The sequence below is a fragment of the Eptatretus burgeri genome, chromosome 4 (genome assembly GCF_056783735.1).
Source record: "Eptatretus burgeri isolate ZD-2024b chromosome 4, Ebu_testis_v1, whole genome shotgun sequence".
In the NCBI taxonomy this organism is placed as follows: Eukaryota; Metazoa; Chordata; class Myxini; order Myxiniformes; family Myxinidae; genus Eptatretus; species Eptatretus burgeri.
Genome location: NC_140964.1, coordinates 11,029,683 through 11,047,556, shown reverse-complemented (window position 1 = coordinate 11,047,556; position 17,874 = coordinate 11,029,683). Strand labels below are relative to the sequence as shown.

The window sequence follows — 17,874 nt, the reverse complement described above, 5'->3', positions numbered from 1 at the left end:
CGGAGGCCACGAGCGCTGAAAAGGAGTTCTCAGTTTGGAAGGCAATAGAGGAACTGAGAGGACGAAGCGGGAGTCGGGCTTCGAGGCGGCCTGCATGGAGGAACTGAGAGGATGAAGCGGGAGTCTGGCTTTGAGGCGGCCTGCACAGAGGAACTGAGAGGAGATGCCGGAGCGTCTGACGGTCCTTACTCACCTCACGGCTCAACACGTTGTTGATCCGCCTGTGGAACTCAGACCTCGACTTGGGCCTTATCTGGAGGACAGGCCAGGCCTGGATTTGTATGCTGAACCCGAGAGAGAGATCGGCGGTCTCGCATCGTCGACGTTTTGCGGAGCCGGAACGCGCTGTGGAGAACGTGCACACACGGTGACTAAAGCAGGAAAAGTGCTGCACCGCCATTTCTTGCCACGCGGCGTGTTCGAGCTGGGAGTTCGAACCCATGGACACCCGCTGATTGTTACGAGCGACATTCGTGCTTTTTGGACGCTTTCCTCTCGTCCATAAGTCATCACCAAGTACGCTGCATGCATGCTGTCTGTCTGTCTGTTTTGTCTGCACGTGTTGTGTAAGGCATATTTCGGTAGTGATCCCCTCGAAACCTTTAGACCGTGGTTCCCTAGTTAAGAGTGGGTTGATTGTTAATAAAACCATTGTCGTGTTTATTGCTTGTGTTGTGATCCCTGATGTTCCCCAATAGATCTGGTTAATTCATGTGAAGTTGCCGCTATGGATTAATTTGTGTCACGTTGAGAAATGATCCGTTCGATTGGCATATCAAACCAAAGTGGTTACAGACTGGGAGACTCTGCTCGGTCTCTGACAAAACCAGTCTGTAACCAGGGGTTCTATCTCCCTAACTGGTAAGGTTCAGGATTACATTGGTATCATGATTGAAGATGCGTGACCCAAGGCCTGTGCCGAGCCGGCCGGCGTGATAGATTCCCGGAGACGGTGGTGGCGAGGGTGGCGCCAGGGACCTGGTCAGAATCCCACCACCCCGGATCCGCAACAATATATATTTTTTTGATACTTTCACCACTTTGAAAATTTGACCATTTTTGCAATAATCAATCGTAATCCTTTTGGGATCAACATAAAAGTAAAAACACGAAAAATCACGAATTTATTATGCATATGGCAAGTGACAACTCTGCCCGACTCCCGAGGCTTCGCCCATCCTAGAGCACTTTCAAAAATGACCTATTTCCATCCGTGAATGCGTGCCGCGCAATCACGCATACTCAGAAACACAAATGGCTAATGGTAGGGCAATCGCCATCACATTATGGTCGGGCAAAGATGCTGTACACGGCCCTGGACCTCTGAAGATCGGATAAGAAGGATTCTCAAGGACTTGCTGATCGGCTGTTCTTGTTGCTGGATTGTGTCTACGGAAGGTTGTATTACTTCTGCAGAAACTGTCTGCGAGTCCAGGACTTCGTGAGCAGGTATGTTCTCATTCAAGGACCTTCACCGACCTTTGGGGGAAGTTGTGCGATGTCTCGCGACTTCTTAGCGGCGGTTCATTGAAGAGGTATCAGGTGTTTGTTTGTCGGCTGTTCTTGTTACCGAAGAGCTATTATTAGTTTACCAGGAAAACAGCAATTACTGTATTTGTTAACCATTTTGAAATCGCCTTTTGTTTGATTATTTTGTTTGCTCAAAAGTGTTTAAAATGACAAAAGAGGGAATCACCCCGTGCAATGGCTGGCTTCTTATGGCTGGTCCTGTGTTGGGCGATGGGGTTTCCTGAAAATGCGTGTGCAGCACATTGCATGAAGGCCTTTTTGAAATGACGTTCATGACGTCATGCTGATGCTGATGATGACTCCTTCTGCCATGACATCCCTCATCCTTCAGACAGGCATGCTGGAGCTCTTCCCTCTCTTCAGACCTTGATAGAATCACGAGCTGGGCAAACACTTGGAATATTTCTTTCAATCCAAACAAATCTCGCACTCACTCTCTCCCTCCAAAAGGACTGTCTGGCAAACCCTTCCATCTACTTCCTGACTAATTACTTCAGTCACTCGGAGATTTGGGTCTCAACATCAGCAAGATATTTCCTGGAAAACCTCCAAAGCCAGCTGCTGACGAGGCATGCTCCATGATGCAAATTCCTTCCTTGGCACACCTGAACTCTTAACCACCTACAAGGCTTTCATCTGCAGCTTGATGGAGTACTGCTCTCCTCTCTGGGCTGATGCTCCTGCCTCACACTTTGCTCAGCTTGACATCATGGAATCCAAGGCCTTCAATATCATTGGAATCTCCCACTTTCACATCGCAGATAGGTTGCTGGTCTCTGTCTTCTGCCGCCTCCTATCTCGTTGTGCACCCTTTGCTCCTTCCGTGCTCTGGCACCCTCCCCCACCCCATCCCAACCCACCCCTCGGTGTCTGCGGGGTACACACGGTTCACCAGCAACCCCTTTCTGGTGGAACTCCCAAAATCTAGACTCACTGTTCACCTCTGCTCATTCATTCCTCATTTTCCCCCACCTGTGGAACCAACTCCCACTTTTTCTTCAATGCCGTTCTTCCCTCCAAGTCTTCAAGACAGCTGTTCACCACCATCTCAGATCATCCCCCATCCAAAATCATGACCTTTTTCTACCCCCATTAACCTCACCCCCCCCCCCAAGCCCACCTCTTTCCAAATTTCCACACCATGCTCAGCCCTTTCTTTCCAGGCTATTTTGTTTTCTTTCCTCTCCCCCCTCCAAACCTGGTTAATTGTTGCATTGGCATTTCATCCCCATCTTCCTTCAGCCCTCCTCTTCATGTGTTTATGCTTGTATCCCGCTTAATCAACTTCTTTGCCCCCACCCCCCTTTTCTCTCCTGCTTACCCTGGACCTTCTTCCTCTGTGTCCCTCTCCCCTGCTGTTGGTGTTGTCTCCAATTCTACTGTTCTTTTTGCTCTGTTCATGTTTCTGTTCTGTGTTCTAGTTCCACGAGCCTTGACCTTGCACACAAAAAGAAAAAGAAAAAGCACCAAAAGCAAAAGATTGCACAAGGAAAACACCAACTGCATTCACCACCTGTTGTGTCTCCACTTGTTGGAGGATCCTTCATTGTTTCGTGGGACTTGGTCACATAGCAAGCTGTCCTTTTGAAAATAATGCAAACTGCTGGCATCAGTTCCACTGATCGAAGCAATGACCCTGAGCAGAGCTTTCTATGTTTGACTGGCTCAGCAGAGACATCACTCGGTCTTTATGTGGATGCACTCTGTGTCCTTTTAAGAATCCGAATTCCCCCACGTTCAATGTATTTTCTTTGTTGATGAAGCGTTGGTAGCACGTTGGGTGAAAACCGGCTCCGTGAGTGTTATTGGGGAAATCTTATCCCGATTCAATTGTTCGTGCTGCTTTACAATTTCATGACTCGGTCCATCCAGGTTAAACCATTTCCGAACACATTCTACATACCTCGTCCATCTCTGTACCATGGAAGAATGTAAACTATCGTTCTTGATTAAATTGTAGTGCATCAAGCACCTTAAGTTGGATTTTTCTCCAAACATACTGACACCTCCAACTGAGATCACAAATCCATGAGTGCTGACATTTTGACCAAACACATGATGAAATTGAGTTATCTGATTCATCAGTCATTTGAATCACGACGCGAGTGGCGTGGTCGGCCAAAGCGCAGCCAAGAAATAGTGCAAAGTAATTTGAATGCACACTTTTAAACCGGCATGTTTCGATGTTAAACTTTGGATCAAGCCTTGGCTACCAACTCGTCAAATGATCGTGGAGACATTTTTAGTCCCGCGAATGGTGGAACGAGATGAAACTATTGACGCTTCAGCTGACGGCCTATGGAGCCTTCACATAGGTTACTGAAGGAATCCCATCCGTTGAATCTCTGGAGCATGTATTTCAGTTTTGGTACTTATTGGATTTTATTATAACCATTTGTATTCCTGTTCTTTCTGCTCCCCATTCCAATCCACATTTTCTCAACTCACTGGGCCTCGAGTTATTCAGATCACTGAGTCAGAATAGCCGATTCGGTTATAAATCCTTTAAGAGGGTATTCTGGTACTGGAGCACTTCACACCCATTATTAAATTCATCTTCTTGCAAGCCGAAGAACCACCGCTCGGGTTCCATCTTTGATTAGGACCCTGGCGAGGCGAGGTGCCCTGTGCGCTGCTCGATTAGCTGTGGGTGTTCCAAATTGATCTAGGTATAGGTCCTTAATTTGGCTCAGGACGTCGCAGCCGTTTGGCCGGTGTGATCCCTGTAAGAACACATTATATACTTTTCTATTATGGCCAACTAGTTTAATATAGTACCACTTTTTTATACGCCTGATATATGTATATCGGGGCGTATTATGTGATACCGATCGTCCGTCCGTCCGTCCATCCGTTCCTGTCCGCACTCCAACTCCCAAAGTTTTCAACTTTCACGTTTCATATGTGGCACATAGGTACAGACTGTGGAGACGGTGTGTCGCGACATACATTCATCATCTAAAGTGTTTGCTGTTTTCCATGTAGTAGCACAATTCTGTATATACCTTCTTGTTCGGGCGTATATTGTGCTCACTTGAGCTCTTGTTTTTTCTTCTCACCGCTGTGAGCAGCATTCCCTTGTGCTTGAAGCGGCTGTGCGGTTGATTGTCGTCATGCTGGAGGAGTTTGACTTCGCAGCCCATCACAAGAAGCCTCACACTGAAGGTCAGTCTGTGAGTGTTCATATTTACCAGGAAATGATAGGGATTGTTCATTGGGTACTTGCATCGCCCACTGCCACTTGATGATGAGATGAAAATTGAACTCTTTTGCCTGAATGCAAAGAGTGGAAACTGGTGGAAACCAAGAACAGCTCATCACCAATTTAACACCATCCCTCCCCTGAACCAAGGTGGTGGGACATCATCATGTTGTGTGGATGATTTTCAGCAGCAGGGGTGGGGAGACTTTTAAGTATAGAGGGAACAATGAATGGAGTCAAATACAGACAAATCCTTGAGGAGAACCTGCTTCAGAGTGCAAAAGACCGAAGACTGTGGCGAAGATTTACATTCCAACAGGAAAATGACCTCAAGCTTACAACCAAAAGCAACACTTGAACGGCTTCAGAACAAGAACGTGAAAGTCCTTGAGTGGCCCAGCCAAGGCCCAGACTTTAATCCCACTGAGAATCTGTGGAAAGACTTGAATCTTGCTGTTCACCGACGCTCCCCATCCAACTTGACAGAGCTTGAGCAAATCTGTCAGGAAGAATGGGAGAAAATCCCCAAATCCAGACGTGCAAAGCTGATACAGACATACCCAAGAAGACTCGAAGCTGTAATCGCTGCCAAAGGTACTTCTACAAAGTATTGACTCATCTTTTCATTTTTAATGAATTTGTAAAAAATTTCTAAAAACATGTTTTCACTTTGTCGTTATGGGGTATTTTGTGTCGATCGTTGACAATTTTTTTTGAATTTAATCCATTTTAAATTCAGGCTTTAACACAACAGAATGTGACAAAAGAAATCGAGGGGTTTGAATACTTTTCTGAAGGCACTGTAGATACTTGAACACAGTTAAACACAAATCGCCTTCTTCGCACTTTCAATAATCTTCCATTTGGCAGTACTTGGACAAAATATCACGGCATTTTATGTCGTCTCGACCAACAAAATTTTCCGTTCCCAGACCTTCACCATGCTCTTTCATCTTAAGACTGTTGGGGGAAGATGTTCTGTGAACTCTCTCGTTCGAAAATGAAGACACCACCAACCCAATGGGCAAGGCTCAGGTCGGATTTTCGATAAGCGAGTGGTCTTCATTTTGCAATGCTCGGGAACTTTGTCTCGTGTTACATCTCCTCACGGGTTGGAGGTGATATCATGTGAGCAATATGTAGATGGTCATACAGAATGCCTCTTTCATCGTCGCTTTGCATGTGCAACGGTGTCGACGGGCGTCGAGCATGCGTGAGGAATGCAAGTTGTATGTGCGCTCCATCACATGTTCTGCTTGTGAAAGTTCCTTTAACTTGGAGGCAGTTTCCCGATTGTCGTGTAGGCCTTCTCTCGCTTGGGTTTTTTTGAATCTCGACCCACGGTGCGAGATGATGCACCCAGCGCATGCGCAGTCCATCAGGATGGAGTTTCATTAAGCCGGAGTACCCATCTGCTCATGCTGGTCTTTGATGGACATTCAATATCCCATGGTGGCTTTTGTGAAGAGTAGGCAAGTTATCGCCAATATTGAAAAAATTCCACATTTTTTCCACCTTCAGTCGAACAACGACCTGGCCGGCTGGTTCATGAAGGCTCGAGCCAAAAATATTCCCTGGCCGATCCCACAAGAGAGTGGCAATAATCGGGCCTGATGTGGTGGTGGTGGTAGTGGTGTTAAATGTTTAGTTTTCATAATGTTTCTTGATTTATAACATTTTAAATTCAGTGGTGTAATCCCCCCCCCCCCTATTTATTGAAGACACAAGTCCGATCCAATGGACCCGATTGAAGAAGGAGCCTCTTGGTCACCTCACTTCATTGGTGCATCTGTTAAAACGGGTCTTCGTGGTGTTCTGTAGCACCGCTGGTACTCCACCAAAGTCTTGTGAGGCCCTTGTAGCACATGGGCTTCTCTCTGCACTCTCCCAGCTCTTCTGCTCTCTTGACATCCCATCAGCCATCTGCAGTTTGTTGAAAGCCCTCGCTGCACCCATCGCCACCTTGTATCAAATGTGAGTGCTGCAGAGCAGTGATACACTTCGTGGTTTTGTAAGGATTTTTTTGTTTATTACACGTATGCATCGACCATGCAGGTCAGGAACAGTTGAAAATCTGGTACTTTTGTACTAATACGAGGACATTTGATCGGTGATTGATAAATTTGCATCGCATATGGGGTTTGAACACACGATCTCAGCATCATGTGATGCATGCTCAAATGGGAATGCTACAGACTGGCAAACATTCAATACAAAAGGAAAATATTTGTCATCGAGCATGTAAGTACAGTAGGTACACTTTGTAATTGTAATTGTATACTTGCGATACACAATGGTTGTTTCATTATTGGGGTGATGTCATGAAATGTGATGGTCCTTTGATCGATTAATCCACGATGACAGGCAAGAGTTTTCCACAAAACTTTTAGAATACATAACTCACCTTCACAACATTACCCGGTCATATTGTCACGTCGACCCGTTGACAGTGGGGTTTTTAAAATAATTAAATCCCCCCCCCCTCCAAGAGACAGGACGTGAGCGGAATTAGCCCCTCGTGCGACCTGGTCAAAACAAACACCCTACAGTCTTTTAAAGGTGAGTGTTGCATGTTTTAAAACTTACCCCAAGGATTTACCCAAACAGAGCAGAAACGAAGTGATTCGCCACACGCATGGTTTCCAAAGGTGGATCACCACACAAAGCAGCTTTTAAGGAACTAGTGGGCCCGCTGGTCCGATGGACCAAATTTTCATTGGTCTTCACAGCCTTGTTTGCAAACCTGCCTGCTGTACTGCTTGAGCATCAACTAGCCTTTCACCAAGCATGGATGTGCTTGCACAGGTTAATGTGCAGAAAAGACACAAGACCACTTAGATTGAGAATCCCGAGACAAAAGATAGATGGACACGAACGCAAACAAATCGATAAATAAATGCACACACAGTAAAACGAAAGCACTTGATACAAGGAATAAAATCAAAATGGTCATGGGCACACAATCAAGCAATTTACACATCCAATGAGGTGAACCAGACGAGGTCTTTTATCAGGATACCGTGCGTATATGTATCGTGATGGAGCTCCAGCCCGAGGTCTCCAGTCACGGCACGGACCAGCAAACAAGTTAAGCATCCGTGGGCGAAGTGAATGGGGAAAGCGAAGCGGCAGGCAGTCAGGCTTGCATGTTGGGTGGCCAGGGGCAACAGCAGACCGCCGTGTGTTACTCGAAGCTTAAGCGAGAAGAGACAATCCCCAAAAGTGAAACCTTGAAGAAGAGCACAGCACGTGTGGGGCCCAACTCGTGGCCCTGACTCCAACTCGCTGGGTGCTCCCTTCAATGGCCTCGATTCCAACTCCCACTGATCCCACCCCTGTGGGTGGTACCTTTTATGACATTCCCTGCGGCTACTCCCACGTGTGCTTTGCTCATCATCTGGGAACGACCAATGATTGAGCACATCGCCACTTCTGTGGTGACATCACTCGAACGTGGCTCGAACGGTCGCGGAGAGGAGGTGGGGTGGGTTTGGAGTTCTTGTCAGCCCACACGGTATAGAAGCCTCCAAAATAAACCCTTTTCTTCTTGCCTCATCTGGTTTACAGAGCTAATCAAAGCAGAAGGATGTTCTGAGCTATTCGAGCACACGGCCCACTGAACCTCTCATCTTCCAAATAAGTACCCCTTCCAACGTAACAACATTGTTGTGCTCGTCTGCCACCTGAATATCTCCAGATGGACGTTGAGTCTTTAAAGACCATGATCTCCACTCGGAGATCATTTTTGCAGGAGATACAGCAAACCTCGAGCCGGCTTCAGGTCCACAGTCGTATCACCATTACTCACAAGGTTAACGTTACAAATGGAAAGTCGTGCTGATTGGCCAAGCGGGACCAAGTTATGTGCAGCATTCTTATCTCGGGAGCCCAGAATAATTTATTCATTAACCAATCAGTTGTCATACGCCTCTATCGGGACAGACAGGAGGAGTCGGAACGCTACATGGTTTTAAGCATGCATTAATTTGGCACGTATTTACAGGGCATGTACTTACAAGGCAATTACCATTCTCACTTATCCCCTACGTGACTATTACTGCCCTCGGTTTCCTTAATCAGTCACTTAACATTATGCAAATGGCACCAATCATACATCCAGACAATGAGATGAGAGATGTAGAGATGGCAGAAAGAGAGAAGACAATGGGGACCACGTCGTGCCCCGACACACCTTGCGCTCCCAATGACTCTGGCACAATGTCTCTTTATTCTTAGTCCTTCTCGACCCTGCAATGGCTCTGTTCCACGTGCTTCCGAGTCGCCGTGTGACACTGCTCACCCGAGGGCAGAAGATGAGCGCAGCACGGACCCCAGACTAAATTATGGTGCCAATAACAAAGACGCAAACAAGAGCAAGATGTTAACAAGAGGCAAACACAAAGAAGATGGTGTTTTCTCTCTAAATTCAACACACATTTCGACTGTCGACTCCAAGACACGATCCCACAGCAATGACTGCTCGTTTGCACTCCTTTTTTTAAAGCACCTTTTACCCCTCTACCATTTGGGCCCCAACCGTTTTCACAGGAGGGGTCGTGGGGGTGGAGGGTGGGGTTGGTTCTCCTCACCCAATTGGCGTGTCAGATACCCGATATTGTGACATCCAGTGATTGGCCGCGTGTTGTGATAGGTTGGGTTACCGGATTTTGGTACAATGTCAGAGTTGATGGTAATTGATTGTCTACCTGGCATACATCTCCAACAGGATATATCCCCAGACTGGTTTGAACCGGTTATGACGGTTTCGATAGAGGATGTGTGATGGCTTTTCTGCACTGTGAGGTGTGTGCGAGGCAAAATGAACATGTATGGACTCGCATCTAACACATTCGCAACGCATGTCTATTTACATGCAATACGATATGCTTAACTGTGAAAATACTATGAAAGAACTACTGTTATACTAAAGTTTGTTTAATGATGAAGAACAGTCCGATAGACACCTATCAACAAAGTCAATTCTGATTGGACGTTCTCTACTGATGCGTCATCGCCTCCCAACAGTCTCGGAGTGAGGAGCCTGTTCAGCGTTCAGCTCTCCAATTGGAGGTTGTAGAGTCTGAGGTGGAGCCGCTAAGGCTGTCGCAGAATCCTCTTCATCAACATCTGTGATCGTGAGACGAGTTCGTGTTCCTCTTCTTCTTTGCACAAATAAGCAAAGCGAGTGGACAAACTCTTTTTGCTGACATAACATCGGGTCCATAGAATAGATTAATGTCCCTTCTTGTTTTGGGAGATGTGTTTATACTTCGCCCTCTACTCAATATCTTGAATGCATCCACATTATAATGTTCAGCACAGTTTGCATTCTCAATTAAATGTCGTCAAATAGCAGATGCACACGATGTTGGGATTGATGCTGGGACCTTCCTCCAAGCACGTACCGGCTGTATTTGTGTACCAATTGTGTTTTTCCTGATGGACAAAGGGACGTGCTGTTTGATTCTCAGTCAGAGTCTGGGTAGTTCTGCCTTCATACCGAGCATCACATCGGCACTTGAACTCATAAATAATATTGCTAAGTTTTGAGGCAAGCAGAACATCCTTCTTAACTGCAGGAATCGGACATCGAGAGGTGAAAATCACTCTTGGACGAACAGCCAGATACGTGTTTGAGACCCATTTTTTGATTTGTTCCTCGTATCTTTGCGACATTTTCCCTTTCCAAGGAATCTTGATGGAGACCGGGCACTTTTCAGGACCCATCTTCCGCTCATTTAGAGCAGTGAGGAATTTGTGCATAAACCTCCTGATTATATACTCAGGATATCCATTCTCACTGAGGATGCCGGCAATCTTGTCCATCTCTGTATGAAGCTTGGAGTTGGAACATATCCTCTTCGCTCGACTCACGAATACATTGATCAAACCAATCTTGCATCTCGTTGAACTAAAAGAGTCCCATTGAGTATACTGGCTGGTGAAAGTGGGCTTCCTACAGATGGACGTAGTAGATGAAGATGCAGATCTCTCTACGAGGACGTCCAGAAAGGGATGTCAGACTCTGACTGACAGAATCAAACAGCACGCCCCTTTGTCCATCAGGAAAAACACTATTGGTACACAAATACAGCCGGTACGTGCTTGGAGGAAGGTCCCAGCATCAATCCCAACATCGTGTGCATCTGCTATTGGACAGCATTTGATTGAGAATGCAAACTGTGCTGAACTGTATAATGTGTTTGCATTAAAGATATATTGAGTAGACCACGAAGTATAGCGTATCTCCGAATACAAGAAGCGACATTTATCTATTCCATGGACCCCATATTATGTCGGCAAAAAGAGTTTGCTCACTCGCTTTGCTTATTTGTGCAAAGAAGAAGAGGAACACAAACTCGTCTCATGATCACGGCTGGTTATGAAGAAGATTCCACAACAGCCTTTGCGGCTCTGCCTCCACTCTGCAACATCCAATTGGAGAGCTGAGCGCTGAACAGGCTCCTCTCACCTAGACCATTGGGAGGTGATGACGCATCAGGAGAGAACGTCCATTCAGAATTGACTTTGTTGAAAGATTGTTTATTTTACCCCCTTTAAGTCAAAACCACAACAATATGTTATAATCAATAAGTTTTGCATTAAACCTTCGGTGAACCAGCGTTGCCGTCCCCCTGTACCCATACATGCCCAACGGGCACACGAATCATTTGTGATGGGGAACGCCGATGGCTTTTACTCTGATTTTCTCAACAGGCAAGGTCGTGATGGTGAGAAAGCTGAATTCCTTCAACCTAACAAGGTAAGTGAACATTATTTTCCATGGATGATGATACTTTATTAGCATTTTAATAATCATATTGTATGCTTCCAGCAAGAAATATTTTGTGTGATCTCTATAACACTGAAAGTATGGGTCGAGAAAATCCCCGTTTTCAAAAGTGGGGCTCAAAATCAAAATGGTACAGGTCACGTACACCTGTGATCTACCTTCTGCTTGATATTATTATTTTGAATGCACACTATATTTACTTGACAAACTGCTCTTCCTGGAAATGTGGCCTCTTGCTGTTTTTGTTCTGGCCAGTGTCGTCGGTTAAATAAATGTTTCCTGGTTTGGAACGCGTCTGACATGGACCGTCATCGCTATTTTGAGATTTCACGAAGCTTATCAAACAAAGTCTCAGTCTCGCGTGATTGGATGACGTAAACTCGATGGAAATAATTTGATTTAACGATGTGAGGATATTCCTTGCGTTGATGAGTAACTTAATGAAGCACATGTGGAGATGCAGACTTTGTAAACAATTGTGTGATCTATATCTTTTGTTGTTTTCTGTCGGAGGAAAAAAAATTAGGAATTCTGGTGACATTGAAAACCTTGTGGCGACTTTTCCTGTGGATACTTTCAAAAGAAAGGTGTAAACAAAAACAAACAAACAACTGCACTCGGTGCAGTGCATACCTCCACCATAAATGGCATCTTCCAGCTCAATAAAGAACATTTGAGAACACTTTCTCAAATCACCTTCTCGTTCTCCCTTATGTAGCGAACAGTGGATTCATTTATTCCATACAGTCTGCACACAGAGGCCACTCTTTCCTCTCAAATGCCAGCCCAGCAGCTTCGTTTTGTTGCTCAGGCTCATCACTTTCTTCTTTCTCTTGGAAGTTGACGCATCTCCCGCACTAGTCCTGAGCTTGGTAGCCATGTTTGATCAATGAGCGGAGCAAGAAGCAAAACACAGGTCAAGGCGGCGGGACGAGAAGAATGATTGAGACCCAGGACACGCTGCACATAAGTAGTCATGCTTGAATTGTGGGTAGCTGTGGGAAGGGTGAGTGGTCTGCCCATTGTTTGTGGGGGATTTTGGTGGGTGATAACGTCTTGCGCAGCTGGTGGTAGATGCGGTGAAGCGTTTTAATTGTGTGACTCATGGTGATGACATCTGACGCAGCTGGAGGTGGATGCAGTGAAGTATTTTTATAGTGTGAATGGTGGGACGTGCCGCGCAGCTCTGTTTATTGTGGGAAAGGCCGCACAGCTAGGTTATTAATGTGAACTAGCCCAAACCCCGTCACAGACGGATTCCGTTCATTCAACCACCCTCACCAGCTCACCCACACTCAAGGGACATGGACTGGACAGGGCGTGCTTGCCCCCGCCTACTCATCCCCGCCCCTGCCCCATTCCGCCCGCCTTCAATTTGCTTACCCCCACCCAAAAATTTAATTACCCCGGCCCCACCCCCGCCTCTTCACTCCCCGCCCCCCGTCTCTTGATTTCCCCGCCCCACTTGCCCCCGGGTCCCCGCCCCTGTCCACCACCTCACACTCAACCCCGCCTAATTCACCCCAGCCCCCGCCCACTCATCCCCCGCCCCATTCCCCCCATCTCCCGCTTTCAATTTGCTTACCTTGCCCCCGCCTCTTCACTCCCTGCCCCCGCCTCTTCATCCCCCGCCCTCGCCTCTTCACTCCTCGTCCCCGTCTCAACGAAAAGTGTTTATTCTGCTTCAGAAAGTTTTCTATTGCCACTATATGCGATGCACTCTTACAGGTACGAAGTTTCTTTCAGTCCAGGTCACAGTACCGAGAAAAACGTGACGCGACCGCGAGGAGGAGCACAAACTTGGTCCTTCAGTATTCATATAGAGATAGAAGATACAATGTTTCTTGTTACATTTTTTGTGTCAAATTCACATTCTGAGGTAGTCAGCATGTGCAGAAGAGGGTTTTACATTGCAGACGCTATTTTCGAGGAGTGGAATTACACCTCTCAGCGGTAACGGTCTGTCGACGACGGACGTAATGACGTCACCGAATGACCGATGATGTCATGACGTCCTGACGCCTCTCAGCGGTGACGTCACACGTCGCCATGTAAACGAATGTAAAACGAAAAGTATTTATTCTGTTTCAGAGTTGAAGGTTGACTATTGCCATGATGTGCGATGCACTCCTACAGGTACGAAGTTTCTTTCAGTCCAGGTCACAGTACCGAGAAAAACGTGACGCGACCGCCAGGAGGAGCACAAAATTGGTCCTTCAGTCTTAATAATGTGAATGGTGGGAAAGGCGCACAGCTAGGTTATTAATGTGAATGGTGGGACAGGCTGTCCAGCTTCCTTATGGTGTGGCTATATATATTTTTTTCTGCTCTGCGAAAAACTGTGGAAAATGCAAAGCATCGGGCTGCAAATATAGAAGCAGATCATCTGCACGGCTCATGGAAGATATGTCTTTTTTACGTATATACGTACAACTGCTCTATGCGTGGCTGGTGGAATATGTGTTTGAGAACTGTTACGCGTGCGGCTTGTGGAAGATTTGTTTTTTGTGCCCATGAAAAACTGTGAAAACAGAACAGGAGCGTGAATGTAGAAGCATGTCATGCGCATGGTTCGGAGAATACGTGTTTGTTTGCATACATACAGCTACTCTTTGTGTGGCTGGTGGAATATACAGTGCCTCGAGAAAGTCTACACCCCCTTTCAAATTTTCGCCTTTTGTTACTTTTTAGCATGCAATTAAATTGCATTACATCAGACTTTTTCCACCTTTACTGACGCATCGTAACCCACAACTTCCAAGTGAAAAACAAATTCTATATATTTCAGAAAATTAATTAAAAATACAAAACTCGAATATCTTGGTGGATAAGTGTCCATCCCCTGAGTTTATACTTGGTGGAAGCACCTTTGACAGCAATTACAGCTGTGAGTCTGTTGGGATAGGTTTCTACCAACTTTGTACACCTTGATTGGGCAATATTTGCCCATTCTGCATAAAACTGTTCAAGCTCAGTCAAGTTGCGTGGGGAACGTTGATGGACAGCAATCTTCAAGTCATGCCACAGATTTTCGATTGAATTTAGGTCGGAGCTCTGACTGGGCCACTCAAGGACGTTTATCTTTTTGTTCCTTAGCCACTCCAGTGTAGCTTTGCTTGTGTGCTTCGGGTCATTGTTGTACTGAAAGGTGAACTTCCTTCCCAATTTCTGCTTTCTTGCAGAGGACAGCAGGTTTTCCTCTAGGCTTTTTCTGTATTTTGCTCCATCCATTTTCCCTTCTATCTTGACAAATGCCACAATCCCTTCTGATGAGAAACATCCCCATAACATGATGCTGCTGCCACCATACTTCACAGTAGGGATGGTGTTCTTTGGGTAATGTGCTGTGTCGGGTTTGCGCCAAACATAACGTTTTGCATTTCGGCCAAAAAGTTCCATCTTGGTTTCGTCAGACCACAAAACATTTTGCCACATGGCTTCAGAATCTCTGGAATGGTTTTTTTGCATACCTTAAATGGGACTCAAGGTGGGCTTTTTTGAGTAATGGCTTCCTTCTTGCCACCCTATCTTACAAGCCAGATTTGTGAAGTGCTTGGGATATTGTTGTCACATGTACACAGTGACCAGTCTTTGCCATAAAGGCATGCAGCTCTTTCTAAGTTGCCATTGGCCTCTTTGTGGCCTCTCCGATCAGTCTCCTCCTTGTTTGGTAATCCAGTTTGGAGGGACGGCCTGATCTTGGCAGGGTCTTGGTGGTACCATACGCCTTCCATTTCTTAATGATTGTCTTGACTGTGCTCCAAGGCATATTCTCAGCTTTTGAAATATTTTTATACCCATCCCCTGATCTGTCCCTTTCCACAACTTTATCCCCGAGGTCTTTTGAAAGCTCATTAGTACTTGTGGTTGAGTCTTTGTACTACCCAGCAGAGGAAACCTGCAGGAACAGCTGATTATATTCTGAAATAATCAGAATTGCTACAATTTAACACAGGTGGAGGCCAATTAACTTAGTGTGTGATTTTGAAGGTGATGGTTGAACCCGAGCTCATTTAAAATTACTATTATAAGGGGGTGGACACCATCCAACCAAGATGTTCGAGTTTTGTGTTGTTAATTAATTTCCTGAAATTTGTAGAATTTGTTTTTCACTTGGAACTTGTGGATGATGATGTGTAAATAAAGGTAGGAAAAGTCTTTTGATGCAATTTCATTCAGGGCTATGACAACAAAAGGTGAAAATTTTGAAAGGGGGTGCAGACTTTCTATAGACACTGTTTATCTCCACCACTGAAGTTGAGGGCCCTGTCACACGCTGACGTTTTAGCCAGCATATGGCAACGTATCAAAATGTATGTAAAATGCTGGCGTACGCTGAACTTTTGATGTTTTTTTTCAGTTTTGGGCATATTCATAACGAGTTGGACGTATGCATAATGTATTAGTAACGTACACAGAACGTTTCGATAACTTATAGATAACTTATACCAACGAATGCTTAGCGGGTTGTCGGCATTCACAACATATGCCCAACGATAGTCGAACTTATGCATAGCGCGCGGCAGCGTATCGCCGACGATCACGTGGCGTAGCCTATTAATAGGCTGCCGCACAACGATTTAAATCATAACCGCACTAGAAATCGAAGTGTCAACATCACCGTCATGCCGAATAAAAGAAAAAAAAAATTAAAAAAACATGGAGTCTGAAACACTGATGGGTTCCTCCTGTGAAGCCCATTTTTATATACCAATTCCCCTAAACGCTGCCAATACGCCATTATACGGTAGATGTAAGTTAGAAACACGTTCAGTAAGTTCTGTGGTCGTCCGGAAGACGTCAAATACGTCTACATACATCAATATGCATTGGAGATACGTTACTCATTGGTTCAAAGCACGTTACTCATAGGTTAGAAATAAGTTTCGGATACGCTAAACATTACCTCGACGTGTTTAGACTTATGAGTAACTTACAAGTAATGCGTGTCAACGATCGCATAACGTGCCTACAACTTATGGCCAGCGTATGCGGAACATGTGAGTCATACACTGGCATACGTCGAAAAATTTTGAGCATGTTAAAATTTGTCGATGATCTCGGTGTACTACGACGTATGCCAGCATGCTTTGGCGTGCTCTTAACGTATACAAAACTTACCCATAACGTATTTGACGTGTGCCAGCGTATTCGCCAAATTTTTCATACGCTGGCTAAAATGTCTAGGTGTGACAGGGCCTTGAAGGAGGTTATGTTTATCTCTCTCTCTATCTCTATCTCTATCTCTATCTCTATCTCTATCTCTATCTCTATCTCTATCTCTATCTCTATCTCTATCTCTATCTCTATCTCTATCTCTATCTCTATCTCTATATCTATATCTATATCTATATCTATATCTATATCTATATCTATATCTATCTCTCTCCTCTCTCTCCTCTCTCCTCTCTCTCTCTCTCTCTCTCTCTCTCTCTCTCTCTCTCTCTCTCTCTCTCTCTCTCTCTCTCTCTCTCTCTCTCTCTCTCTCTCTCTCTCTCTCTCTCTCTCTCTCTCTCTCTCTCTCTCTCTCTCTCTCTCTCTCTCTCTCTCTCTCTCTCTCTCTCTCTCTCTCTCTCTCTCTCTCTCTCTCTCTCTCTCTCTCTCTCTCTCTCTCTCTCTCTCTCTCTCTCTCTCCTCTCCTCTCCTCTCCCTCTCCTCTCCTCTCCTCTCCTCTCCCTCTCCCTCTCCCTCCTCTCCTCTCCTCTCCCCTCTCCCTCTCCCTCTCCCCTCTCCCCTCTCCCCTCTCCTCTCCTCTCCTCTCCTCTCCTCTCCTCTCCCTCTCCCTCTCTCCTCTCCTCTCCTCTCCCTCTCCCCTCTCCCCTCTCCCCTCTCCCCTCTCCCCTCTCCCCTCTCCCCTCTCCCCTCTCCCTCTCCCCTCTCCCCTCTCCCCTCTCTCCTCTCTCCTCTCTATCTCCTCTCTCTCCTCTCTCCTCTCTCCTCTCTCCTCTCTCCTCTCTCCTCTCTCCTCTCCCCTCTCCCCTCTCCCCTCTCTCTCCTCTCTCTCGAAGATTTTTTTTTTTTTTCAAGTTTATTGGTCAGTCGATTTTGTTAACCTCCGCCATCAAAGATGGATGGAGGTTATTGTTTTCACCCCTTTCTGTTTGTTTGTTTGTGAACAGTATTACGGAAAAACTCCTCGACGGATTTCGACGAAACTTGGTGGGGGGATATGGTATGGTCCAAGGATCATGCCATTAGATTTTGGATTTGGTACAAAATCCAATATGGCCGTTATGGCGGCCAATTTGAAAAAATATTTGAATTTTTTTTTTTTTGCATTTCTACATGTTTTAAGTGATTTCCAACAAAAAAAACCATGCCAAAATTATAATTGCGGCTGATTTTGGAA

At 45.7% G+C, this 17,874-nt stretch overlaps 1 protein-coding gene across 5 annotated transcripts in view; it reads left to right on the top strand.

Annotated features, from left to right (window-relative positions):
• LOC147027472 (uncharacterized) overlaps nt 1-17,874 on the top strand; it is a 144,494-nt gene that overhangs the window by 75,769 nt on the left and 50,851 nt on the right. For all 5 annotated transcript variants that reach the window (XM_085876926.1, XM_085876923.1, XM_085876925.1 and 2 more), the window contains 3 exons: nt 4,602-4,695; nt 6,454-6,706; nt 11,450-11,495. In XM_085876926.1, the coding sequence (XP_085733052.1) occupies nt 4,602-4,695; nt 6,454-6,706; nt 11,450-11,495 (393 nt within the window). The remainder of the gene's footprint in view (nt 1-4,601; nt 4,696-6,453; nt 6,707-11,449; nt 11,496-17,874) is intronic.